Raw genomic sequence first — 26575 nt, 5'->3', positions numbered from 1 at the left:
GGCCTCGGTTAGCATGTTAAATGTTAAAGTTCATGGCAATAAAATTAGGAAAAAAGCTGAACAAGAGTGGCTTTGCAGAATAAAGTCTCTTCTCTCTAAAAAAAAACATGGCAGCACAGTTTAGGTCTGCAGAGTTGCATCTGAACAAAGACTTCTGGAACGATGTTCTTTGGACAGAACGAGACCAAGACGTCTGGACTTAATGCACAGCACCGCATTTAGCAATAACCAAACGACGGTTATGATTTTGGCTATTTGCAGTCTTTGAGTCAACCATGAACTCTTCTGTATATCAAAGTATCTGGAGTCAAAGTGAGGCCATCTGTCCAACGGCTAAAACTTAACCCAAATTGGATATTGTGAGAAAACAGTGATTCCAAACACAGCAGCAAATCTACAACAGAACAGCTGAAAAAGAAAAGAATCAAGATGTTGCAATGGACCAGTCAAAGTCTGAACCTCAACCTGAATTAAATACTGTGCAAGGACCTTAAAAAAACAGTGGGAATGTCTGAAAACTGTAATGAAACAACACTGACAAGAAAAGTGGCCAAAATTATCTCTACAATGATAAGAGACACTAATAAAAACAAACATAAAATGATTACTTATAAGTTACTAAGTTATTGCTGCTAAAGATGGTTCTACAAGATACCAAATCATTTTGTGTGCATGTGTTTTTCACACACTGCTTCTGCATTTTGGCTTCATTTTTGTTAAATAAAAAAATGACCCTGTGTGTGTATGTCATGGTTTGCAATTTATTTGATGCTGTATTTAAATAATTTTAGACCTGATAACCTGATAAGGACCAAATGATTTTTTTTTAATTATATGCTGATAGAGAAAACCTTGCAACCTCGAAACAGCTTTAATTTTCACATGACTGTTTGCTCTAATAAAAACCACAAGACAGCTAATAATTTAAGTGATTTACTCTGATTGTTTTTATGGTGAAATGTTCTAGATAAGTGCAGAACTAACCACCCAAATCTTAAATTCTAGGGCTTTTAGACAGCAGAAAGCATATTAGGCCATCCTGAACTACAATAATGATGTCAAGTAAAAGTCCTGTCCAGAGCTTTTGTTTTTAGTTTTATTTAGATTTTTATATTATATATGTACTCTAAGTAAAAGCTTGCAGTACATGAAATGCAAAAGTTTCCTACTTGATTTAACTGCCAACTATAACACCAGTCATTATACCAGTCAAGTTATGATCCAAATCTGGACAAGTACACTTTACAAATTCACCATTTTAACACTGCAATGCTCTTCCAGCAGCTCTCCTTCAATCATATCTACAACAGGTGTCCCATGTCACAAGTCACTGGAAATCCAAAGAGCTCTGCAATGCACCTGGTGTGCAGCTGACTAACACAGAGTAGAGAAAGATGACTCAATCACTTGAGGAAGTGACTGATGAGAAATCACTCAGCGGGAAAAGTTGAAGGTCATCGGAAAGTATTATCAGGCTTTTTGAAGCCTGACTCGCTCGAACTGATTCATATCATCCTCAACAACAAAAGAGAGGCTAGTAGTGAACCCAGAGTGAACAGAGTGGAAACAAACACACACAAATACACACAACTGTAAAAGTAGATTACAGAGAATGTGCTGGTATACCTGAGGTACTCACTGCTGTAGAGTAAGAGTTCATATTACAGGCATTTTCAGCCCAGCAGCCACATCCATAGTGAGCAGCCTGAGAAATTAAAGACAAAAAAGACATTTTAGATGAAAAGGATTATTGCTTTTGCCTTGAAATAAGTAGAATAATTTCTTAAAGAGTAACTTTAAGTGCATCAGAATCCTTAAAGACCATAGTCTGGTTGGTTATAGCAAACTTATTTATATTTGCACATCTTTAACTAAAGCAGCATGCCAGGCTTTCCAGCTCTATTGCTCTGAGCTTCAGGTTTTCCTAACACTACAAGTGATAATTAGGTTGAGGCAGTAAATCCCACTGATTCATTCATTCTGTTCAGCCTCAACTGTTACACGGCTGTTTTTTCCCGTAAAGCTGCTTTTAATAGAAAATGACAACTTCCTTTGTTTCCTCGAAGTAAAAGTTCTTCTTCAAAGAAAAGTTTTGAATTAACATTAAGTAGAGCCCAGACCACTAGTTATTATTTTTGACTATCTCCATTAAAAAGTAAAATTGAAGCTCTGTTAATTACAGCCAGCAATGGGAGAAATAAAAGAAAGGGAACCAAACTCTGGGGGTCTTTACTGGAAACCGCTGCTTCCTGAAAAAGTCCAATCTGCTGCCCTTAACCCTTCATAAGGTGCACTGATCAGTTAGACTTCTGGCCACTAGAGGGGATCAAAACTCACGTAACACAAAACCCTGGCACACACTTTTCCTCCTATGATTTTAGTGGATAGTGAGTTAACAAAGAACATACTGCAGACGCGCCACCTCTCTACTGATAACACATTTCTGGTCAAGTCTAAAAGGCCTGAAAAAGTCTTCACCTGCATCACAGAACATATGCACTCCCATCAAGTCATAGTGACGCCAAAATGGCAGCCCAGGGTGATTTTTTGCACTCCAACTCTATCCTTTTTGGCTTCCCTCCAAAAGCAGGTTAAATTTAAAGAGCATATCCTTAATGGCTGCTGAGCTTTCAGTTTCATTATACCCAGATTCCCCACCAACTATGAGGTTGGAATCTAATACAAAAGCTAATATACAATTCATTTTTAGCTCTGCTTTGGTCCCCACCAAAGTCACCAAAAAATATCTGCGTTTAGCGGTTGGAATTTTTTTTTTTTTAAACTGGAGTTTTTACAAATTTTTTTAACAGCTTGCAGAAAATTTGAAGCAAAAATGAGACTTTTTTCAAGCAACACTGTTCTTCAGACAAAAAAATACATAGGCATGGAAAACTGACTGATTACAAAAACATTAAACAAAAGCTGCAGAAACACACTGATGTCAAAAAAAGGAAAAAATGTCTATATGTTCACTGGCAAAACTATAGTATTGCTCTGTTGTTGGTTTTGGACAACTGAGAACAGACCACTGGGAATAACGTGACCTAGGTAGAGAAAAACAAAGAGTGAGTTTTTTTGGCCACAGTCAGAGGAGACATGTTCAGCACAGAGCAAAGACAGACTTTCAAAAAGAAGAACTGCATGCCAGCTGTAAAACATCGTGGTGCGAATGTGCTTTGATGCCCTTGGGACTGGACAGCTTGCAGGCATCGGTTTTACTATAAACCAGCATCGTATCAAAGAGTGCTTGAAGATAATGTGAGGCCATCTGTTCAAAAGTTGAAGTTAAAGCAAAGCTGGCTCTTCTAACAGAATAATGATCATAAGGGGTCTAACAGATCCACTGAGAAATGGGTCAAAAAGAAGAAATAGAAGGCTATGCAATCACCATCAAAGTCCAGATTTGAATCCCAATGAATTGGATGATTTTAAACAGGCACTACTTGCAAAAAAAATTATTATTTTTTTAAAAACAAACAATAAAAACAAAATCTCTTCCAACTAAATGTTGAAAAAATTTGGTGGTAAAATTACTTAAAACAATATCAATGACCAGTGGACATTTATGGAGAATTGAAGGAGGCACACTAGCTTTGAGACCAAGAGGGTAACCCCACGGAAGAATGTTACATTTATGGATTTTTCAGCTTTTCAGCCTTTTTTTATATTAGTATATCACCTTTATTTGAAGAAAAGAAATCTGTATTAAAGAAGAGGAAAATGTTTGCCTGTTAAAGTCAAACAGGCATACGTCCATCCATTCTCTCCTGTTTACCCTTGTCAGGGTCGCAATGGGGGGGATGGAGCCCATCCCAGCTACCATATGGTGAGGGGGTACTTACACCCTGTACAGGTTGCCAGTCTGTCGCAGGGCTAAGACAAGAGACAGACAACCATTCACACTCACATTCACACCTATGGACAATTTAGAAATACCAATTAACCTAACCCCACTAACTACATGTCTTTGGGAGGAAGCCCGAGTACCCGGCGAGAACCCACGCAAACACAGGGAGAACATGCAAACTAAAAACAAACACTTCCAATGGATTTACTGACTTTCCACACATGAAACTGAAATTATCCCCAAGCCAGAGGCCCATAATTTGGAGCAAAAAAAAAAAAAAACCTCCCTCTTTTAGACGGCAATAATTTGGATACGGACAGACATCTTTTGAGCTTCAATTACAGGCAGCAGCATAACATTAGCATTAAACGCAAACAGTGTGTAGGTGCACAGTGCACTTATTTTGTTCTCTAAATAGAGCCCTGTATGCACGACATAGAAATTATATCTCACAATGTTGAAATATTTCACTACAGAAGAAATGATGTCTATAGTAATAACTGCATCAAATATAATTTGAGTTATAATTTAATTGAGTTACATTAAACGTTTATTTAAAGAAGTTATCTGGACAAAGATATTGTAATAAAAAGAAGGAAAGGGCCTCATTACCTGGCCAACCCTGCCGGGATGTTTCATAGCCAGACCTCCACTGGACACTGCTGCAGCTACATTCCCTTCCAGGTCCACAACAACAGCTCCAACTGTGTCGAGGCACCCTGAGCCATTTTCCTATATGGCAGTAAAGGAAAAGAGTCACATGAACTGCAAAAAAGGAACTAAAACATTCAAAAGGACATCTTCAAATGACAATTTTAAGTAACTGTAACTATAAGAGGTGGTAAAATGAAAAGAAACATCACTTTCTGAACTTGAGATGGTAACTTCTGACTAACAATCACACTAGTAGGTGAAGGAACCTCTGTATGCATCTGTTTGCTTGTACTGTCTTCACAACTATTCATTAATTCGCACCTCTTAAGTCCAGTCCTGAAGAAGTGACAGTGTCAATGAGCTGTTCTCCTATTTTTGTTCAAAACTGTTTTCTATTAGGCTTTTTTAACCACCATTTCTGTAAATATTAGCACCTTGCAATAATGTGTTTTTAGGGCATGGCATAAAATGACCTAGGCTACACTTCCCTGCACATGTTGTGTTATCCACCAAACCTCGTAAACTAACAAGTGTTTAAAAAACACATCAACAAATTTTAGCACCGTAGTAAAAGAATTAATAGAAAAAAAATTGAAAATGGAATATCACTACACTGTGCATGCTGGCAATTGTGCTAAACTCAAAGTAAATGCTATCTTTAGTGAGTAACAGCTGCCTCCTTGTCTATTTTAAAAGGGAACTGATTCCAATATTAAGACAGCACTGCATGAAAATATGAACTGCTCTTTCTTGCTCTTCACATTTCATTAAGACATGCTGCTGTAATTCCAATCGTCTGTTTTCTTCCTTGATTGCAGTTTGCTTTGGAAGTGACTTCCTTGTGAACCATCATGAGTCAGACTGCATGATAAATGAACTTCTACGGGGTAAATGTGCAAACTGGCATTATTACACATGATCACAACCCGGCTTTTACCAGAAACTGAAGATCTTGATTACACCTTGGACTAAAAAGACAACAGTTAAAAAAAACAAAAACAAAACAAAACAATGGATCAGCTTGTCTCCTCTGCTTTCAGCTCTCCTAAATCGCCCCTGGGACCTGAGCTCCAGAGGCCAAAAAGATCCAAGGCCAGCTATTTTCAAATGCTACAGACACCATCCTGTCATACATGATCAGTGTATTTGAACCCCACAGTAAATGACGACTGTAAAACGTGTGAACATCTTTGGAAAACACTTAATCTCGCCATGAGGACACAGGTACCAACCCTGGAAAGATTTTACTGGCTGGCAAAAAGACAGAGCCATAAAGAAAAGGCCTTGCATGTAAATTAAAACCAGGCTGCAATAACATTCTTTGTTGAGATCCCTCGCTCATAAGTCATTCTTGATACATAATGTTATTTCCTATTAGCTGATTTTACATGTCAGTGGCAGAGGAAACATTAAAGATGAGGTAAAGTATATTAAAATTCTCAACATGAACCGTCCCCATCAGAGTACAAGCAATTTCCAGATCAGCTTTAACTGCACCAAATGGCCACTTATTAATCTTAAGTGTTTGCCATATGTACGTTTTAAATAAACATATAGCAGACAGATGAAAACTGGGTGACTCAATCTTTTAACTCTAATTAAGCAAACTAGCTATTTGACATAAAAATCAATCACCGAATCAAACCCCATTTGATCACGGCTAAGTCAACAAACAGCTGGTCCTAGATGTTAGTCTTTCATTTAATGGATATATCATTAATAAAGACGATTGATGTAACTGAACTAAATAAACCACAATAGAATTCAAAAACAGATCCAATGAAGCAAATCAGGCTGTGTCTGTTTACACGTTTTACTCCATTTAACACAAATCACATATGAACCAAGATAAACTTTCCCACCCTCTTCTGTGCTGCTTCCTCTGCTCGTGAGTTTGGAGCAGAGGGAGTTTGCGTTTCAGCTCATCATGAGGCCACCCTTCAGCTGTGCTCCTAGGAGCCCTGAAAGTCAGCACTAACTCTCAACAATCTTTCCTGGAAATGTCCACACAGCTGTCTTGTAATGCAATTGTCTTTGATGCCCCGGGAAGAACATGAGAACTGAGAAAATGTATCTTTGTGTCTTGGTTGTAAAGCTCCAAGCTCTCCTTTGTTTTTTGTTTAAAAAGAAGAAGAAGAAAAATTGCCATGGCTTGTGTTTGCAAGTGATTGTATCAATATTTTCAAGCCATCCCATGACTTTCCTTTTTAACTCTGTTTGATGCGATGCAGTGAATTGGATGTTTCCCCCTTTTACTGCTTTTGTGAATTGAAATGAAAATAAATATAATTCAGCTTTTTTAAACAAGATTTTTTATATTTAAAAACATGCCTTTTAACCATCTTCAAATTTACTCTAATCTTCTTTGCAAGTTCTGTCAGGCATGAACAGCCCTTTTCAAAACCCCCACAAATTCCCTATCGGACTGAAATCTGAGCTTTGACTCGGACGCCCCGCAACATTCACTTTGTCTTTAAATCACTTCCGTGTAGCTTTCGCAGTGTGCTTCAAGTGACTGACTTGGTGAGAAACAGATCTTCTGCAAAGTAGCAGTTCTCTTGCAGACTGAGTCTGAATGTCCTCCAGGATTTCCCTTTTATCCTCTACCTTTAGAAGCCTTGCTGCTGAGAAGCATCCCCACATCATGATGCTTTACAATGGGGTGGCGTCACATGTGCTGACATGTGTGGTGTCTGCCAAACACAGCATTGAGTCTGATGCCCACAAAACTCTTTTTTTAGACAACCACTTATGTTCTTCCACTTGACTTTTGAGTCTCCCACATGCCTTTGGGTAAACTTTAATTCAGACTGGCTTTGTTTGTGTTGCTGTCCCATTAGAACCTGGGCAACAGGTTCAGAGCAGTCACAGGTGTCTTAGTGGCATCTCACATTTGTCTCCTCCTTGTTAATCAGTTTATGACGACACATGCCATATATCCTCCACTTCTTAATGAACTCCTTCTTTAACTGAACTCGGAGCATTTTCTCAGAGCTGCTTGGAGTGTTTTATTTTCATGGTGTTATTGTAGCCAGGTATGCCAATTAACCCATGCCTGGACTGTCCAGATACAGATGTCTATATTCTACAATCACATGAGACACATTCAGTGTACTCAGGTTACCTCCATTTAACTAATTGTGAGACTGCTAGCACCAACTGGCTGGATCTCAGTTGAAATAGGTCAGTCACTTTAAAGGGGGTGAAAATATTCAGTTATTTTACATCACGTGTTTGCAATAAATTAAAGAGGTTTTTTTGTAAATTCTCATAAAAAACAAAAAAGCCAAATTATAATGACCATTATTTTTTTTTTAAATGAACAAAAGGGGGAAAATCTAAAGAGGTAAACAGCTTTTATAGGAACTGTATATCTTAATGCATAACGTTTAATAACCTGAGTTTCTGACCACATCAATCACCACCAAAAACACAGAGCAAGTGGAGTCATCATATTCATGCTGATTTCTAAGTAAACCATTTAAGACTCATACTTTCTGCCGATATAATAATCACATGCACTTTTTTCTTGTCGTTTCTGCCCTTTCTAACCTTTGTTAGTCTGAAGGTTTGGGTTTATCACATTATGTTTCTTTCCAGCGCACAGTCTGAGTACTGCTTGCTCTGTTCAATACTACAGTTCCAAGTATATTGATTAGATGTTGCCTTTATAAGTTTATTTACCAGTTCTAGCTGCTACATTTTTCAAATGTCTTATAAAATTCAGAATTATTCAGAAGGAATTTTGTGGATATGTGGCTGTTATCCCACTTTTGAAAGCTTCTATTTTGTTAAACTACTACTTTTCTCTTACTTTTCCACCTGTTTTATTTTTTAGAGTCCCTGTTCCTTCCTGCCAAGCACTTTGAAACTGTTAGTGCTAAAGTCTGTATAACCTTGTTATTATAATGAATGCTACTTGTTCAGAGCATTTTGTTTGACATAAATGGTAAAACAGTCAAATCTGTGGAATGAAGAAAATACAATTTGACTGCTGAGAGGAAAAACTACCTGAATAACAGCAAACTATCCATGCTGACTGTTAGAATGGATATAACACAGCTGAGAAAGAATATACTTACTACTGTTAAAATTTTAACTGACAACATATCACTCACATTTTCACTTGATTGTCGTCTTTTCTTTGTCTGATTATGTCCTGTGTCCATTTTCTCTGCCAGCTCCATCTTTCGCTTGTTCCTCTTGTATGCAGATAAACTGAACTCTGGGTGTGACAAAATAGGTTTTTTTCCCTGCATCCACAGAAATTCAACCATGTTTTTCCAGATATTTTTAAATGAAAGTATTGTGGGGTCACTTTTACAACTCCGGTTAATTCACGTCTTGGATAATTTATGTTTGCGAATCAGTGCAAAAGTACTCACTGGTGGCCATTTTATCTGAAGGGCATGGTGGTATTCCATGGCTGACAGCCCAATCATGTGCTCCCCGCCCCACTAAAAAGCTGAGAAAACAACAATTAAATTAGGGGTGGACACCATCACATTAACGCAAAGTTATTCATTAACCGCAATAATCACCAGGGTGGTATTCTGCCAGCTGAAAGTTTCCCTTTCTGTGCTTCACTCAGCAGACGGTTTGCAACCATTACTGGGTTCCTTATACCTGAAAGAAGAAGAACTACTACAGGGCTTGCAGTTCACAGTAAGTCATGGTATTACTGTGTGAATAAATCAAGACACCAAAACTATTATTTGATTTTTTTTTTAAAACATCATATATCATTGTGACCCTTGACGCAAATCAATAAAAAGACTAAACAGATTAGAAGATGAATATATATGTTACTTTCTAACATATTTTTGTTTTTGTTAGTAATTGTCACACATGTAGCGCTATGAATTCTGAATCTCTTTCAGCCTATTTAAACTCATTTTTTCAGAATTGTGAGACTTTATAAAAAGCACATGTTGGCTAGCTAAGCCAAATGCTTAACATCATGCAGACCTGGCTAAAAAAAAAACAACAATCTGTTGTATTTTGGACTGCATGGTAAGTGTCAGTTTTCACACCTTATCTGTTGTTTGGAGTTCTTGCAAAAGCAGAAAAAAAGAAAGGGAAAAAAAAGCATTTGCTGAAAGCCTTAAAGAAAAACACAGAATACAGTGATTGTCTTAACATTAACATGTTAAAAACACTTCCTGGTTGTCCTTCATCTAAAAAAAATTAGATGATCCCACACTGGAATGATTAATGGTGCCAGCTGTTTTTAAATAGTAGAAAAGTCTGTGAGGAAAATATGACCTAAATTCTTGTCTTACTGTCAATATGTCCAGGTGACTGAAGTGCATGTAGCACAATAATGTATGAGTATTATGCAAGTATCACCACACATGTAGTAACTCACCACTAAGAGCTCCTACGGCGCCAAAATGCAGAGACTTTCCATCCATGATACTTGCATCACACTCAATTTCCCCTGACAAATTAAGGTTGGAGCCCATGCCAGCATTTGTAAAAGGAGAGTCCTAAGGACAATTAAAAGAACAGAGTCCAGAATAAGACAGTGCCTTTCATGAACTGTGTTGTCAGTGTTAATATGATGAAGGAAAAACATTTTTCTTTTTAAATTTTAACCACAAAAGAAAGCTTCATTCTTTGTTTTTTATGATCTTCAGTTGGTCATTGTAAGTCTATGTTACTTTGTCAAATCGTTCAGATTCAGCATGTTTACCACAGAGAAGGTTAGGCAACAACACTTACAAACACACGGATACTTTCAAAACAGATCTACTAAAGGAAAACCGCTACAATGATCAACCAAAAACCAACAATCAAAGAAAGATAATTAGCACCACTTTGAGTGTTATGAACCAAAAACCTCTGTTGTGAAACTTCTTTCTGTAACACAATAGCAATCAGACCCTGGAACACGCACACTGTTATTACTCTGCTGAATGTACATTTTGTGAAATTCTGGGGAAATGACAATGGCAACGATTTTAAGACGCAAACACTGAAAGCAAACGCCCGTATTTTTTCATACCATCCAATTATGATATTTGTTTTTGAGGCCAATTCAGTGATTTCATTCTAGATTTAGTTCTTAATTGCCTGCTTTCTAAGGAATTTCTCATGTATTCAGATTCGCAAACACAAAAGGGTACGTCTATCTCAGCTAGCATGGAGAACTTACAAAAAATATTTTTTTAAATCAGAAAATAACAAGTATGTAATGTGAAATATGGACACATCAAGAGGAAAGTGCTTCATTAAAAGTCAGTTCATTTGCCAAAGGACTGATGAGCTTCTGTCGTGGCAAGATGGCCATTATCAATCATTCTATTCACAATTCACAAGAATCACTACTCCTTTTACAGTATTGGTCAGAACTTGCACACAGTGGGTCTTCATCCAAACTGTACTCGAGGTTAAGTCCAGCAATTTGTAACTGCTGTTTCTGTCTTGTGATGCACAGAAACTCTTCAAATAAACCATTCCTTTGCAAATGATCAGTTTGCAAAGGAAACAACTGCTCTCTCAAGATTTTTTTTAAATAAAAGGAAGGTTAGAAAGCAGCCTATAATTTGCTAAGAGAGCTAAAGTAATAACTTCAACTATAGCCTTAAAAGCCTATAGTTCAGTTCATAAATATATTTATTCCAGAGAGGCTGTGCTCAATTTTTAGAGTAAGTTTAACAAATAAATAATGCAAAATGAAAATACAGTTTTTAATATTTTGCCAATTATTCAAAAACAGTCAGTACAGTTTGTGTAGCCACACTTCATTTCTATAGAATAGCTGCTCTGAGCCTTAAAAGCACTCACTCTGTAAGACTGTCTTTCACTGAAGCTGCAATCAAAGGCTTTCAAATGGATTTGAGAACAGCCCAAAAGACCATTATTTGAATGCATATAATGTATATTTATTAAGCTATATACATTCTGCTTATTTTAGCTTTTTGTTTTACTTCTTTAAAAAAAAGATTTTCTCCAAGTATATCTTAACTTCATCTTAATGGAGGATTGCCATAGCCAGCAAAAATTATGGTTATCTTGAATAATGCAAACTTGTATTACTGTTTAAAGAAAGTATTATCCAGACACTGTCAGTAAGACTGGGGGTTTATTTTAGTCCCTATTCAACACGAAAAGGTCCAATTAGGTCATCTTCAATGGTAGCAGTTCATACCAGCACACTTTACGCTTTAAAGTGCTGCCCTACGCCTATTAGTGATCCAAACTGGAGCCCATCCGTCTGGTCCATCAAGACTCACTTTCTTGCCATCTGACCATAAAATCTTTTAAAAGAAAATCTGTCGTTGGGTATTTCTTGGCCAGATCTTACTAGTGTACTTCAAGTTACGAATTTTACTTGGTGGCAGTTGTGTTTCACCCTTCTTTCTTTGGCCACGTCTCCAAACACTTAAAACTTTGTACTTTCTCAACACTCCAGGGAGGGTATATTTCAAGAGTATGGTGGCAGTCAAATAGGTTCCCAGTGGACTTATTTAAAATGTCTTCTCCTTCCATTTTCTTGACACTGTTGTTAGTCTCAATAAGCATTTATTTGTGCAGTAAACAGTCAATCAATAGTCTATTTCAAGAACCTGAAAGGCAAACCATTCCAGTGATCTGGGACTTGTTTTTAAGATGTATCTGGGGCATAAAATACTTGTAGATCTGGTGTAACTGAAAACTGCATCAATATAAGTTGATTTTCTATAATCTGGATCAGAACCAACCAACCTCAAGTTCAACTAGTGCTGCAGCCACTGCCTCCACGGCAAGTGCCCCAGCTTTGAGCTGGTCGACAGCCTGCAAAAGAAACAAAACAGGTTTATAGTGAAAAAACAGTAAATATATAACTAAACACAGTTCATATGAACAATAATGTCAGTTATTTATATGAGCAAGATTTTTTAATATCCCTCAAGCACCCAACTTATACCAATTATCAAAGACACTTTGAATATAACCTAAAGAGATACAAAAAAACCCTACATTAACAGGTTTAGGTAAAAAGAGGCATAAAGGATGTAAACATTAGATTAAAAAGACTCACAACTTGTCTCACAGTCACACTGCTTCAAAACTGGCAAAATTATGTTTTCGCAATTCATATTTTACTACTTAAAGAAACTATTAGGGATTTCATAATGGAAAAACACTGGCGACCACCAGCACTAACCCTCAGAGTCCCAGTAGACACACCTATGGGATCAATTGCAAAATTCTACATCGGCTTGTTCTTAAGTTTTGGCATTCAGAAGTTTTTCAGAAAACTTAACCTCTGACCCCTGACCTTGAGGTCAAGTTCACTGAGATTCAAATTCATCTGAAATTTTTAGTAGATAAGTCCGCTCACCTGCCCGGTGAGATAATGACAATACTCCACAGGCCTGAGGGCTAAAAACTGCAGGCACATTATTATTATCTATCTAATCTAAGTGTGTGTGACAATGTCTCTCTCACATGACACATCATTTTCGTTTGATGAAGAATGCGTTTGATTAGATAAATGCTGTTTTTCACTTTGCCCCCGTAAAATCAATCAAAAGATACACGTCTCTCTGTGTACGAGAGGAAAAGAACACAGACAGAATGCTAAAATATCTTAACAAGGAAAGAAATTATCATTGGCATACAAGCAAAGACTCATTTTCAAAGGGAACTGTTTCTGCATCCTGTTGAAACAAGACAGAGCTTCTTATGCATCTACCACTTTATTGTATTGCTTTGTTGTAACAGTGCTGGAAATAACCTGGGGCTCAATATTAAGGATGGAAGCACAATAAATAAAACTCAACATAAGTAAAAGAGGGTGCTTTAGAATGCAAAACAACAAAGCCTTTCCCACTGTAAAATGAAATTAACACAGGCAAATAAAAACTGGAATGATTCTGTATGAGTACTACAGTCAAAACACAGAAAAATATGCAGAGACAGGTGCTCTGAGAGACCCCCCATCTGACCAGAGAGAAACTGAGCAAACAAAAAATCCCAATAACTTGATTTTTAGGATGAAATGCTAAAAGTTTGGTAAACAATCTCAAACAGAAAACAACTAAGTTTATCTCTGTATAAAGTAAATCAAGAGTAGAAAACCAGTAGTAAAAAAAATTGACTCTAAGGTATCAACAAAATATGACTACCAACATATTTAATTACAGTTAAAAGTAAATGTACATGCAAATTAGATCATTCTTTATAAAAAAGCTACCTCAAATTATGGTCCATGACGAGGTTATCTGTAATCAGCTAGTATTTTGCAGAATAGTGCCAAGTTATTTAGACAGAAGAAATACATTTACTAACATTACAATAAAAATGAACTGATTATGGGTAGCATAGCAAGTTTGCAGTTTGCTATAGCAGGCCTAAAGGTAAACTTACTCGCTGGCAGGCTCTTTTGCATACATGCTTGTACTCCTTGGCCTTAGATTCTGAATGGTATCCTGCACCTAAAAGTAAATTGTTAAAAAAAGAACAAAAGAGGCTTTAAAAAATACCATAGATGACCCCCTAAAACCAGGAAATACTTTTGAGAAAATGGGCAAATGCAATGTGAGCAGGTGTTTTGTGAATATCATACAACAAAAATATACTTGTATTTATATTTGTGCTTGATTCTGCCTACTAATTATGGTATATATAGTTACCTGCATGCACTAAAACAAAGCCACCAACGCCATTTGGCTTTTGACTCTTGCTTGATTCCTGTTTTTTGGCCCATGAGTTGGTCAGTGGAGAGGAGGGCTGCTTCTCTTCAGCAGAATTCATTAGACTTTCCATAACCCCCGCATAATTCGTCAAGCCTATCATTGCCTATCACACAGTGGTAAGAAAATCATTTTCATCGCATACCTGGGAGAGGAAAAGAAATACAGACGTTGTCATTTCTGTCTAATATGACACTGTGGAAAAGAGCCTCTTGTATACCAGCAAAGTAGCTCTAAACTACACAGATTTCCCATTGACTTAAAACTATAATTTCACGTGCACTGTATTCTTTTTAATGTTACTGTTTGCACATTTACAAAAACCAATCAACTTCGGGGATCATTCTGAATTGTCAGGGGCCAGAGGTGGATAAAAAAACACATTTCATGCACCCATTCTCACCCATGACATCACTCATCTCGTTAACGTAAGTTCACGTTATCAATAACTTTCAAAACAGTCGTTTCACTTAATGCAAAGCATGCCACTTTATGATTTGCGTTGTTTTATAATAAAGAGGCGTTATTCCGTTTGTGTTACGTGCACGGTTGATAAGAAGGACACTGCAGACAAATAAGTTACTTCGAGTCAAGCTAGCAGTCTTGTGTTTTGCTTGTTAGCTCGCTAACACACCAATAAAACAATCCCGACTTACAACGTGCCCTTCTTTCCTGTAAGCGACACGACTGTCTGCTAACCACGACGTTCACCTGGCATATGTCTTACAGGCAAAAGCGTAGCATGAATCAAACTGAGACAAACTTTACTGTCACACAGTTTCACTCTGTGCTATCCACGGCTAGCTAGTTAGCTAAAGGATACACAAGTACTTCCTGGTTCAGATACACGTTGCTAAGGAAGTACGTTCAGCGCAAACATTGGTACACGTGGATGAGACTCACTTTTAGAGGAATAAAGAGTAAACGCTGGTACTGATGTTGTGAACTTTGTGACAGCTTTAAAATAAAGGAAAATAAGGTCACGCGAAACGAAAGCATCATCGCTGAATGCTTTTTTTTTAATTAATTTGACGTCAATATTTTTATCATTTGAAAAGCAAGAGCAATTTCAGTTCATTTTGTCTCTCATGCGATTCAGAAATTTCTATTAAAACTAATTAAAGGTCTCGCGTGCTTTAACGTCCGCAACCTATGGTTAAGTGCCATTCACTCAACTGATTAGTTTTTGTGTATTATTATATTGTTGTTTTTGTTGTTATTTGCCCATGTTATGTGCTTTTTCAGAATCTACCACTTCAGCTATACATAGATGAAGGAACTCTGTTATATCTTTGAGGTACTTACTTGAAAAATCATCGGATTTCCTTTAATTACAATACTGCAGAGCGTCTGGTTAAGGAAGAAGTTCATAACAATGTTGGTGTTGTTCCCCTATGAACCGATGTGCTTATAGTTTCTGCTGATGTATAATAAAGCTTAGCATGAATACTGATGCTAATGGTGTTTTAAAATATATTTAACTGATAGAACATGAAATTTCCCTGCCATGATAATACTTGAATAAAGTATATACAGTAGCTGACCTGCTTTAAGGGTCTGTGCACATATTGTAGCCCTGGAAAAATCAGTGTTTTATTTCAGTCAAACTGATTAATTAAATAATAAATTACATCTAAGAAGAAATTGAGGTATTTACAACCTGTTATCACAGTTGTCAGCAATATTACTTCTACATACTTTTTAGTTTGTAAACTGAGAGAACAGGACAAACAGTTTTTTGTGGCTGAGTAATAACAGCTCAGCAGTTGTACTTAAATACACCACAGACATGCTCGCTGTTGAATTGTTGTCTTGTTAATGTGTTCGTGTCACTAGCTCAGCATTTATATGTCCCTGTGGTCATCGTAATAATAATACCTTTAGACCGAGTTGTACAGAATTTTGCCTACAAACATTAAGGAAATGAGAGTCCTACGTGTTCTTCTACAATAGATTTCGCTCTTTATGGGTTAAACTCTGTGTGAAAAAAACTGGAAACATGAACAGAACTAAGCACTTTGTCTTGGATTATAATGCGGTTACACAAAAAACTGCAAAATGGAATTCTTTTAAAAATAAAAAGGCACACAATTATATAACTGTGACTGGCCTTGTCTAAATGTGGTTATGGAGCATTGCTGTATGGAATCCTCTCTTTCTTTTCTTTCACTTAGCATCAAATGTCCAAGAACAGAAGGCAGATTGTAAAGCTCCATGGGACAAATTCATAATTTGTGCCATTTTGTAAAACGAAAAATGACTTGACATGACCCGATTTCACCTCTCTTGCTGTGTTTCCTGGCCTTCAAAAGTACCAGAATTGTTACTGGCATTGTTGAGGTTCTTCAGTCTTCTTATATAACTTGAGTGTTTTGCAAGACACCAGACTGTTGAAAACTTTTAATCAACAACCCTTTTCTGCTCAAGGTTTTTACTGCAACGTTTAGTCCCACAGCATCCAAAGCCAGTTACACATGGCTTTCTCAAGAACATTACTGGGGAGTTTCCTGGGGAGGTAGAGGAAAGAATGGGATGTCCATCTTGAACATTTTCTGCTGAGCCTGTCAGGCAGCTGATAATTAAACCTCCGAGAGAAGCATTCAGTTCTTGCCTCACTGTGAAGAATGACTCAGTGTTGCTGTAGACACAGACAATTACAGCATCCGTGACTACAATTAGCTCTTTAAATTTCCAGGCCAAGAACTCTCCAGTCATTTTCCCTCTTTCTTCTTGGTCGACACAAGAACTGCAATGTAAATAAAATATGCTCCATGCACATGTTGAACATTTGCAAAGATTGTTGCTGAGACAAAAGTAATACTATCTGAAGAAACTAAAAATCGTTAAAAAAAATTCACCATAAATGTAGCAAATCTATTTTTATTTAAATCAAATTAGTTACACTTATTCTGTGCTTTGCCATAAGACCCATTCATTACTAACACAGACTTTTATATTTACGGTGCAGCAGAAGTTCTAGAGTTGGACCAAAATGAAGCACATTCTCTAATCATAATGTGAACTGTAATGTTATTTGCTTTGGATCAAGTTAACAGAGATGAAAGAGTGCTGCTGACCAATTAATGGAAAGAGGGCTGGGGCCAGGGTGCACAGTGCCAAAGAGGGGCCATTCAGGCTTTAGGGGGTTGCTTTAGTATTGCATACCATCAAATCTCTGTGGAAACTTCTGCTAGCTGTTGTTAATGGTGTGCAGAGGGAAAATGCCAGTAAATCTCATTTTAATAGACATGATATCTGCCATGACCACACAGACTGGAGATAAGATTCATCTGATGCCTTCTCCACTTCGTTATCTTGACCCAGGTCACAAAGAACAGACTTTGTTAGTCTTTGAATCACGTTGTACTAGGTTTATCCAGAAGAGCAAAAATGGAACAGAAAGATAGTGAATTTGAGTTGTATAAAAACAGCCCCAATGCAACAGTTCGATGAGACTTCCATGTTTTGTATTCATTAAAGAAAAACACAAAGAAACAAAAGTTTGAAATGCTTTGGCACTATTGTACTGAAAGAAAAAAAGAAAATGGGGAGAAATAACTCAACTCTCTGTGAGCAGCATTCTCCTGGAAAGAAAAGCTTTGATACAAAGAAGTTTGGAAGCATCTTGTGTCATTTTTTTCAAACATCTGAGCATCTCTCCACGCTAAATCTAATCAGCATGAGTTCAGCCAGCGATCAAGATGAAATTCCTGCTGCTCTGAGTAGGCAGAAAGCAGGCGGGCTCTGGTATGAAGAGACATGCTGGATATGGGCTTTATTAAATAAAGTAAAATAAACAGTCATAGTCATTGCAACATATTTTTCTAAAGTTACAACCCACAAGAATTCTGCATGAAAAGAACACTTGCAGTGTGATGCTTATTTAATCCAACCTCGAAACCACGCAAGGGATGAGGGCTGTGCACATTACCACTCAGCGAACAGCTCACATAATCATTCTAGTTAAATTTTTAATCTGGACTAACTCAGGAGCAAAAGCAAGTGGAAAAAAAGTTAATTAGGTGATTCAAATTTATAATTCGGAGATACTTTGAGATATATTATATGTACAAAAGCTGCAAATGGGATAGTTTTATAAATGGGGCTTAATAAGCGATCTGCATGTTCTTCATTAAGGAGAGGCAATGAGTAATAATGAAAATCTTGGCAACATTTTACAATTTTTCTATTCCTTTAATCAGCTCTCTGGAAAGTTACAAGAAAAGAATCTACAGCTACTTGAATTACTGACGTGAAATGTATGCCAGCTAGTCAAGTTGAGGTTTACATCCATGTTTTCCCAAATCTGTGTAATACACTGTATGACATGGAAGAAATTCAATAGGCAGCCTTTAAAAATTACTGTCACCTACTTAGTTTCTGAACAAATCTGAAATATAATCAGAGTCTCTTCCTCTGTTCCTGAGCACGCTGTCCTGGTATTGAACACTGGCTAGAAAAGTGGGGCTTTTTTGTTGTTCTGGGTTTTGTTTTGTTTTTTGTTGGTCTTTTTTTCTTTGTATGTTTCTTTTACATAATGATGTAATGTAAACTTTTGACATTTGGATGTGAAATGTCATTACTTTTTCATTTATTCTTTTAGACATTTTTGTGGAATGTTGTCATAACTAGTCCACAAAAACTTGATTTTATTGCCAAAAATTTGCTTTGTGAGGTCACAGCAACCTTTGGCAACCAAAATCTAATCGTATGCCACGGAGCTGAAGTTAAAGTTTGTGGAAAATTTGAAGCAAGTGTTTTGGTGAAACCTCTCATGGCTCTTTTTAACCTTTCCATCAATAGTGGGAACTTTCCCAATAAATGGAAGCAAGCACTGGTGGGTTCAATTTTTAATTCAGGTACAGCTGAATTAAAAATTTTACAGCTAAATATTTAATGAATTACATTGAGTCAAATAATAGTCTGCATCAACTACAGTTTGATTTTCAGCCTCATTATTCCACAGACACTGCACATGCTTTTTTACTAAACAACTTAACTCATCAGTATACAAAGGTGATGTAGGAGCTGTCTATCTGGACATTAAAAAGGCAACTGATACATTAAATCAGCACATTCTTATCCTCAGACTTTCTAAGGTTACATAACCTGACAAAACCTTAGAATTGCTTAAATCTTATCTTTCTAATTGGGAAATATGTGTTATTAATGAAAAATTAATCTTTTCTAATCTCTAAGGCAGGTGTTTCACAAGGGCCTGTTCTCGGCACACTTCTTTTTTATACTAATCAGGCATAACATTAGAGCTACTTGACTAATATTGTGTTGGTCCCCCTTTTAATACCAAAACAGTCCCAAATGGTTGTGGGACTGAAACCACTAGATCCCCGAAGGTGTGCTATAGTATCTGGAATCAAAATGTCCTTTAAGTTGTGAAGTGGGGCCTCAATGGATGTCCAGTGCATTTCACAGATGCTTGGTTAAATTGAGATCTGGGGGATTTGGGGGCCAAGTCAACATCTCAAATTTATTGTGCTCTTCAAACCATTTCTGAACTACTGGACTGTTTTTACTTTGTGGCAGGGTGCATAATACTTCTAAAAGAGGCTACCGTCATCAGGAAATACCATTTCCATGAAAGGGTTCATGTGGTCTGCAACATTGCTTAGGTAGGTGATGTGTGCCAAAGTAACAGGACCCAATGTTTCCCAGCAGAACATTGCCCAAAGCATCACATTGCTCCGCTACCTTGTCTTCTTGGGGCCCCGGTTTGGACAGTCTCGGTCGTTGTGTCCTTGGGCAAGACACTTCACCCGTTGCCTACTGGTGGTGGTCAGAGGGCCTGGTGGCACCAGTGTCCGGCGGCCTCGCCTGTGGCTACAATGTAGCTTGCCATCACCAGTGTGTGAATGTGTGTGTGAATGGGTGGATGACTGAATGTAGTGTAAAGCGCTTTGGGGTCCTTAGGGACTAGTAAAGTGCTATACAAATACAGGCCATTTACCATTCTTCCTGTGGAGCATCCTAGTGTCAGATGTTCCCCAGTGAAGTGACGCACACACACCTGGCCCTCCATGTAGTGTAAAATAAAATGGGATTCATCAGATCATACCTCGGTAGTCCAGTTCTGATGGAGAGGGTCACCGTGGTCACCCTGACTGGTCAATGTCTGTGCAGCCCCATAAGCCACAAAGAGCAATAGCTGTTCTGACAGCTATCACAATCAGCATTACATTTTTCGATAATTTGAGCTGCAGTAGCTTGTCTGTTGGACTGGACCAAACAGGTCAGCATTTGCCTCCAACTTGCACCAATGAGCTTTGGCAACCCATGACCCTGGTTCGCCATCATTCATTTTTTGGGTCAGTTTTTATAGATACTGACCACTGCGGACAGGGAATACCCCCACAAGAGCTGCTCTCATCCAGTCATCTAGCCATCACAATTTGGTCCTTGCCAAGCTCACTCCAGTGTCACGGCTGCCTGAGCAGACGTGTGGAGTGTAGAGAAATTGTACCCAAGTGCAGACACTGTGAACGAGCTTTTATTTGCAGTGGGGACAGAAAACAAACAAAAGCGGAACATGACAAAAACTACACTAAACAAAGACCTAAACTAGGAGGCAGCTACAAAAGTAATATAAAGGAATCAAAAACCTGAGAGAAGACGTAGAACACGGGACATGAATGGCTTGGATGAAGAACATGGAGAAAGGACATGGATGATATGCAGACAATCTGACAACAAACATAGGAAGACAAAGGGCCTAATACACAGAGGAATAATGAGGGAATGGGAAACAGGAGGGAAACACACCTGGGAGAAATCAAACATGACTAGACAAAGGGGAAGCAAAACTAAAAACATTAACAAAGGACACAGGACTATCAAAGTAAAGCAGGAAACATAACAAAGGCACAGAGACACGGACTTTACTCTGACATAAGGAGACATGACTGACAGGGGAGACAGAGGGAACATGGATCACAGGTAAAGCACAGAAATCAAGAGACTAGAAATTCTACATAATAATGAAAGCAAATCCTATTAATAATTCAAAACACAAAACACTGGGTCACCGACCCACGACCATGAGATCCAGTCTTTATGATTGCCTATTTTTCCATAATGTTATGCCTCTCGGTGTATATGAATGATTTTCCACTGTCGTGCTTTAGTAGGTTTTCAAATACATGCTGATGATAAAGTGATATATCAGGAAAAAAAATGCCTTGTCTGTCTTCTTGCAACTGTTTTATCATTTGCATTGCTTGGTAGCATAGCTTGAAAAGTGTTGTCTTACACTGAACATCAAGGAAACTGTATCAGTTTGCGTTCCCTCCAGGGCTCACTGCTTAAAAGAGGTCTATGAGCCTACTAGCACATTGAGGCAACTGTTGTGATTTGGCAATTTATAAATAACATTTAATTGAATTGAACTAAAGGTGATTTTATAGATTATTGGGCAATTAATAAAATAGGATTCAAGTAAAAAAATCTTGATCTCATTTTAGAATTCAAAATTGGAAAAACATATTGAAAAGGTGACCAAAGTAGCAAAAACAAACATACATTTAAAACTTTTAGAGACAGTTTATCACTCTTAAGTCTCAGCTGATGAAATATAATCCAATAAATAAAAATTTGGATAAAAAATCTATAAGGGTGCACCATTGCAATGTGCTTAAGAAACTAAAAATGTGAAGTTTTGACAGTTTATCACATTTACTAGTCTAAAGTTAATATATAAATATTTATATAATCTTTGTCACTGATTCTGTTAATAATTTGTATGAACAGAATTTCTAGCCAAGTGGTGGAAGGCTCAGAACCTTGTCTCTGCTTTTTGTAAATAATGTCATTCTGCTGGCTTCATCAGGTAGTGGACTCCAGCTCACAATGTTGCAGTTCCCAGCTGAGTGTAAAGTGGCGCGAATGAGAATCAGCACCTCCAAATCTGAGGCCATGGTCCTCAGAAAAGGAAAAGGCCAGAAAAGGATGGAGTACCCAATACAGGTCAGGGACGAATTGCTGCCCAAAGTGGAGGAGTTTAAGTATCTCGGGGTCTTATTTACGAGTGATGGGAGAAGGGAGCGGGAGATCGCAAGACAGATTGGTACTGCAGCTGCAGTGATGTGGATGCTGTACCGGTCTATCATGTCGAACAGAGTGCTGAGTGTAAAAGTGAAACTCTCAATTTACTGGTCAATCTAGGTCACTCCCCTTCCCAATGGTTACGAGCTCTGGGTAGTGACTGAAAAGAACAAGATCACAGATACTAGCGGCGGTAATGATCTTTCTCTGAACGGTGCCTGGTCTCTTCCTTAGAGATAGGGTAAGGAATTTGGACATCCAGGAGGGCCTCAAAGTAAGGAGCCAGTTGAGGTTGTTCGGGCATCTGACAGGGATCCCTCCTAGGCGCCTCCTGAGTGGGGTGTTCTGGGCACGTGCCTGGGATGAGACGCCAGGGCAGACCCAGGACATGATGGAGAGACTAAATCTCTCTGCTGAACTGGGAACGCCTTGGTGTTCCCCCAGACAAGCTAGAGGAAGTAGCTGGGGAGAGGGAGGTCTGAGCTTCTCTGCTAGGCTGTTGCCCCCGCGACCCAGCCCATAATAAGCAGGAGAAAATGGATAGATGGTTCCATAAGTGTTCAGGGACCATATGGCTCCTCTTAAAGTCCTGGGTTCAGTAACATGCAGAACAGATCTTAGACACCTGATTAAGACTAAACAATCAAGGTCCTACATAAATATATACCTACAGTACATAGAAGTTTTTTGTTTCAGATGAGCAGAGACTATCATAACACATAATAGTTGATATGGTCAGACAAATGCTTGATTGATCAGGTAGGATGGAGGAGAAAAAAAAGCCAATACATGCATTATTTATGTAGTCTAGGGACACATTAAGACATTATCTAAGGCTTTCAGAGCTGTGTCCTGTAACCCTGTTAAAGTCCCTTGCAAGATATGGAAATTTATGAAAAAACACCAGATAAGGGAAGGCATCTAGAAAAAGCTTCAGTGGGCCAGCTGCACAGAGACTAGGCTTAAACCTTGTTTTCCGCCGGAGATCCCGCTGAAGTTGAAATATTTTGTCTACACTGACTGATTGATCTGTGACAGTGAAAACACTAATTATTGTATTAAGTAATTATGTGTTTTATTATTAGGCATTGACTGAGAACAGATATGATGACATAATCCCTTCAGATAAAACAAATTAAAAAGTCACAAAAAACCTTCAAAGGGCATGTGGATATTGACATAAGAACACATTTAAACAATAATTACATAATTGCATACTTATAATTACTATAGCCTTTAGGCTCACTTTAAGTCAGGTATAATTTTGTGCATTTCTCTGTAGATAATTGCATTATGTTACTGTTGTCATAAGTGGGATATGACATATATAGCCAAAAACAGATCAGACGATGCAATGTTCTTGCCAGTGACTTGTAGGTACAGCCTCCGGCTTAATCTTCTTGTGCTGTAACCATGACAATAACAATAGCCTACGCAAACTTACAAATATAGATCCTCCTCTTTTGGGAGTATACAGATTGCCCTAAAGAATCAACTCTTCACTGTGGCCAGCAAGCCAAGACTTATCTTGTTGCTTTTTGCAGAATCATGTCCTCACTGTAGCCAAGACAGTCAACATTTATCTTTCTGCTGCTCACCAGACATGCAGACATGTTGTCTGCATTACTGCTCCCTATTATGCAAACTATAACACATTAGTTAAGTAATACATACAGTATGTAACTAATTTAAATCGATTCCAGTTTTTAATAAAGTCCAGACAATGGTATTTTTGTTGATTTCTAATTCATCACCCTATTAGAAAAAGAGAAGACATTACCATCATCGTAATCAAACTCAGAAAGCCATGCAAACAACATTAAATAACACTTTCATCTACTTTGGCTGATTAAATATCTACTTAGGCCAGAGCTCTGTTTTGAAAAATATGCTGTCACAAATTTTCAAAGGAAACAAACCACGTTAGTTATTCCAACATGACAGACACAACAATTCTAAGAGTGAAATGAAGACCAGTGAAGCATAGATTGTATATGCAAACAATAAAATAAGATCCAATCAGATAACATAAGCAGAAAATGCGGATATAGGTACTTGAATGTGAATACTAGACCTATGTTATAGTTGGTTATATTTTAGTATAATAGATATATTATATTGGGTATCGTGTAAACAGACGCTAAGTTTTAAAGAGTGTATAAGAGCTTTTGAACCTGAATATTTACTTTAAAGTCCAAAATCAGTCCCGCTGGCTAAAATGTAGCAAGGTTGACACCCAGTGGTTTGATCCGAACATTACAGCTGTAAACCCGCAATCTCCGCCTTATTCAAATACAATATTTGTTCAAATACAGGTCAGAGGCAAACACTTAAGTTTGCTATTCCCAGTGTGGGTGGTGTTCAACAGTTTGGTAAATCCGTAATAGGCAGTGAGATTGGAAACTAATTAAAAAATTATGAGGAAATTACGAGTTTCTGTGCCAGATGTGAGAGCTGATTACTTTGTCTTAATTTCCTAAAAGGTGCACCAGCTCAGTGTGATAAAGATCATTAATGTGACTGCATTAAGAGGCGGCTGGCGAGCACGTTTAAAATAAACTATGAGCAAATTGTAAACCGTCATGGCGTCCATTTATTCTGCCCCCTTCTTCTATATTTTTCCCTCAGTTGAAATGACTGAACTGCATTTAATCTGGATGCATTTCATCAAAATGATGCTCAAAATGTTTGTTTGTTTTAAATATGGATAGGGATTATAGTTCAGATTGGATGAAAGAAATTTTCCACTCTCGCATAATGTCAGTGGTTTTAGGAGCAGATGGGTCTGGACCAGACCATGGCTAATACAACAGATGACAGACGGTGGTCTCTGGAACCAGTCTCTCACATATGACAGCCTCACTTACTGGTTTGATCTGGTCTTTCCAGTCCTCTACCATCTCTGTCCATTTGTATAAATATCATTTTTATCAGCCACAACTACAGCCAAATTATCACAAAAATCACCCAATGCTGTTAAGAATTACAAATAGATCGCACAATTGCATTGAGGCAACATTACTTCCTCACACATTGCAAATAGTTGCTCCATCATGGATAATGACATGTCATAAGAGTACTAGGAAAGGGAAGTTTAGTTAACATGATTAGAAAGGTCAAAAAGTCAAAAGGGCTGCTACTCATAAGCAACAACCCTTAACATTACTCTCAAAGTAATAACTACAGTGTTTCTTGGTTTTTATCAAGCTGTTTACATGTAAAAGACAGGAGGTTATATCAGCCTACAGCCCATATTCATTGATTATTATATTTTATTTATACTGGCTACTCCGTTTGTTTCCGGAGTTTGTTCAGAAATTAATTTCAAACTACCGTAATTATTATTAATAATAATAAAAACAAATGCATATTTCAGGTACAAACTTGCAGGACTGTTTGCTTGCAGTAACTGAAAGTAAACTGCACTCTTTGCAGTGTGGCTGTAACTAGACTGCCGCCTCACACGCCAGGAGGGTGAACCGCCGGAAACAACCTACCCTGCCTACTCCGTGCGTGAACCTTACGTGATTGACGGATCAGCCGGACCAATCGCACGCCTACTTCCCCTTTCCCGCGCTCCAATCACTTGCCCTGGACGCGCACACAGAAAATTTTACGGCGCAGTCACGGTAGGTTGAGCCGACTGAGGTCCATAGAAATTTGACAGCTTCACAGGTGAGACAACCGTCCAGAGGCTGTTTCACTTTAGCTTCCAGGTTTTTTTTTTCTCTCGGAACTCTATTCACTGTGAGCCTGGGGTTGCCACAGTCAAAAAACAACCATTCGAAGTCTAATCATTCCGGCAGCATGAGCAAAAAGAAAAAGGACTGGAAGACTGAAAAAGGTAAGGCTTGTTTTGGAAAGGGGGGGAGGTGGAATGAGGCTATCATCATCTCCATGGCAGACGGCGTGAATCTTTACCACGCCAGAAGACTGACAGACACTCTTTCTGTCTTGTCCGTGTGCTGCAGTAGTAGCCTACTTGTTTCCTAGACTGCTTGATAATCCCACAGGGCGGACTGTACAGATGTTGTAATGATGTTCCGCCTCCTGTTTGTGCTGCCGTAATGTATGTTTGACATTCGCAACAACGCTGCCGACACAGTGCTTGCTTATTAGCTTACATTTAAGGTGCTCACAGATCTTTCTCGAGTCCTCACGTACCTGTCAGAGTACCCCACCACCCCCAACTAACAGTTCCCGTCTCCCACCTGTATGATGCACCAGCAGCAGTTCGCTGAGTTGCAAACAGCATTCTCTGCAACTGAATGCCCTTGTAGGTAAACAGCTCTCTTACAGAGGAATTAGCGTGCAATAATATAAACCGTGCACTTAT

The 26575-nt window shown here is 38.1% G+C and overlaps 2 protein-coding genes across 3 annotated transcripts in view; one reads left to right on the top strand and one right to left on the bottom strand.

Moving 5' to 3' along the window:
• The window catches only part of tasp1 (taspase, threonine aspartase, 1), a 30739-nt gene extending 15742 nt beyond the window's left edge, over window positions 1-14997 (bottom strand). The window contains exons 1-10 of one of the 2 annotated variants that reach the window (XM_063491989.1): window positions 14841-14997; window positions 14125-14290; window positions 13859-13926; window positions 12212-12280; window positions 9870-9990; window positions 9043-9127; window positions 8887-8966; window positions 8620-8726; window positions 4460-4579; window positions 1627-1705 (exon numbers count right to left, since the gene is read on the bottom strand). In XM_063491989.1, coding sequence (XP_063348059.1) covers window positions 1627-1705; window positions 4460-4579; window positions 8620-8726; window positions 8887-8966; window positions 9043-9127; window positions 9870-9990; window positions 12212-12280; window positions 13859-13926; window positions 14125-14287 — 892 coding nt within the window. In that variant the 5' untranslated portion in view covers window positions 14288-14290; window positions 14841-14997. Of the gene's footprint in view, window positions 1-1626; window positions 1706-4459; window positions 4580-8619; window positions 8727-8886; window positions 8967-9042; window positions 9128-9869; window positions 9991-12211; window positions 12281-13858; window positions 13927-14124; window positions 14330-14840 lie in introns of both variants that reach the window. The other variant, XM_063491988.1, reaches the window with a different exon arrangement.
• Window positions 14998-25873: 10876 nt separating this feature from the next.
• Window positions 25874-26575, top strand: part of macrod2 (mono-ADP ribosylhydrolase 2) — a 414494-nt gene continuing 413792 nt past the window's right edge. The window contains exon 1 of the mRNA XM_063492022.1: window positions 25874-26083. Within this exon, the coding sequence (XP_063348092.1) occupies window positions 26047-26083 (37 nt within the window). The 5' untranslated portion in view covers window positions 25874-26046. The remainder of the gene's footprint in view (window positions 26084-26575) is intronic.

This window comes from Pelmatolapia mariae, linkage group LG13 (assembly GCF_036321145.2).
Source record: "Pelmatolapia mariae isolate MD_Pm_ZW linkage group LG13, Pm_UMD_F_2, whole genome shotgun sequence".
Taxonomy (NCBI): domain Eukaryota; kingdom Metazoa; phylum Chordata; class Actinopteri; order Cichliformes; family Cichlidae; genus Pelmatolapia; species Pelmatolapia mariae.
Note: the sequence above shows the minus strand (reverse complement) of the source record. Positions and strands in the feature narration are given on the sequence as shown.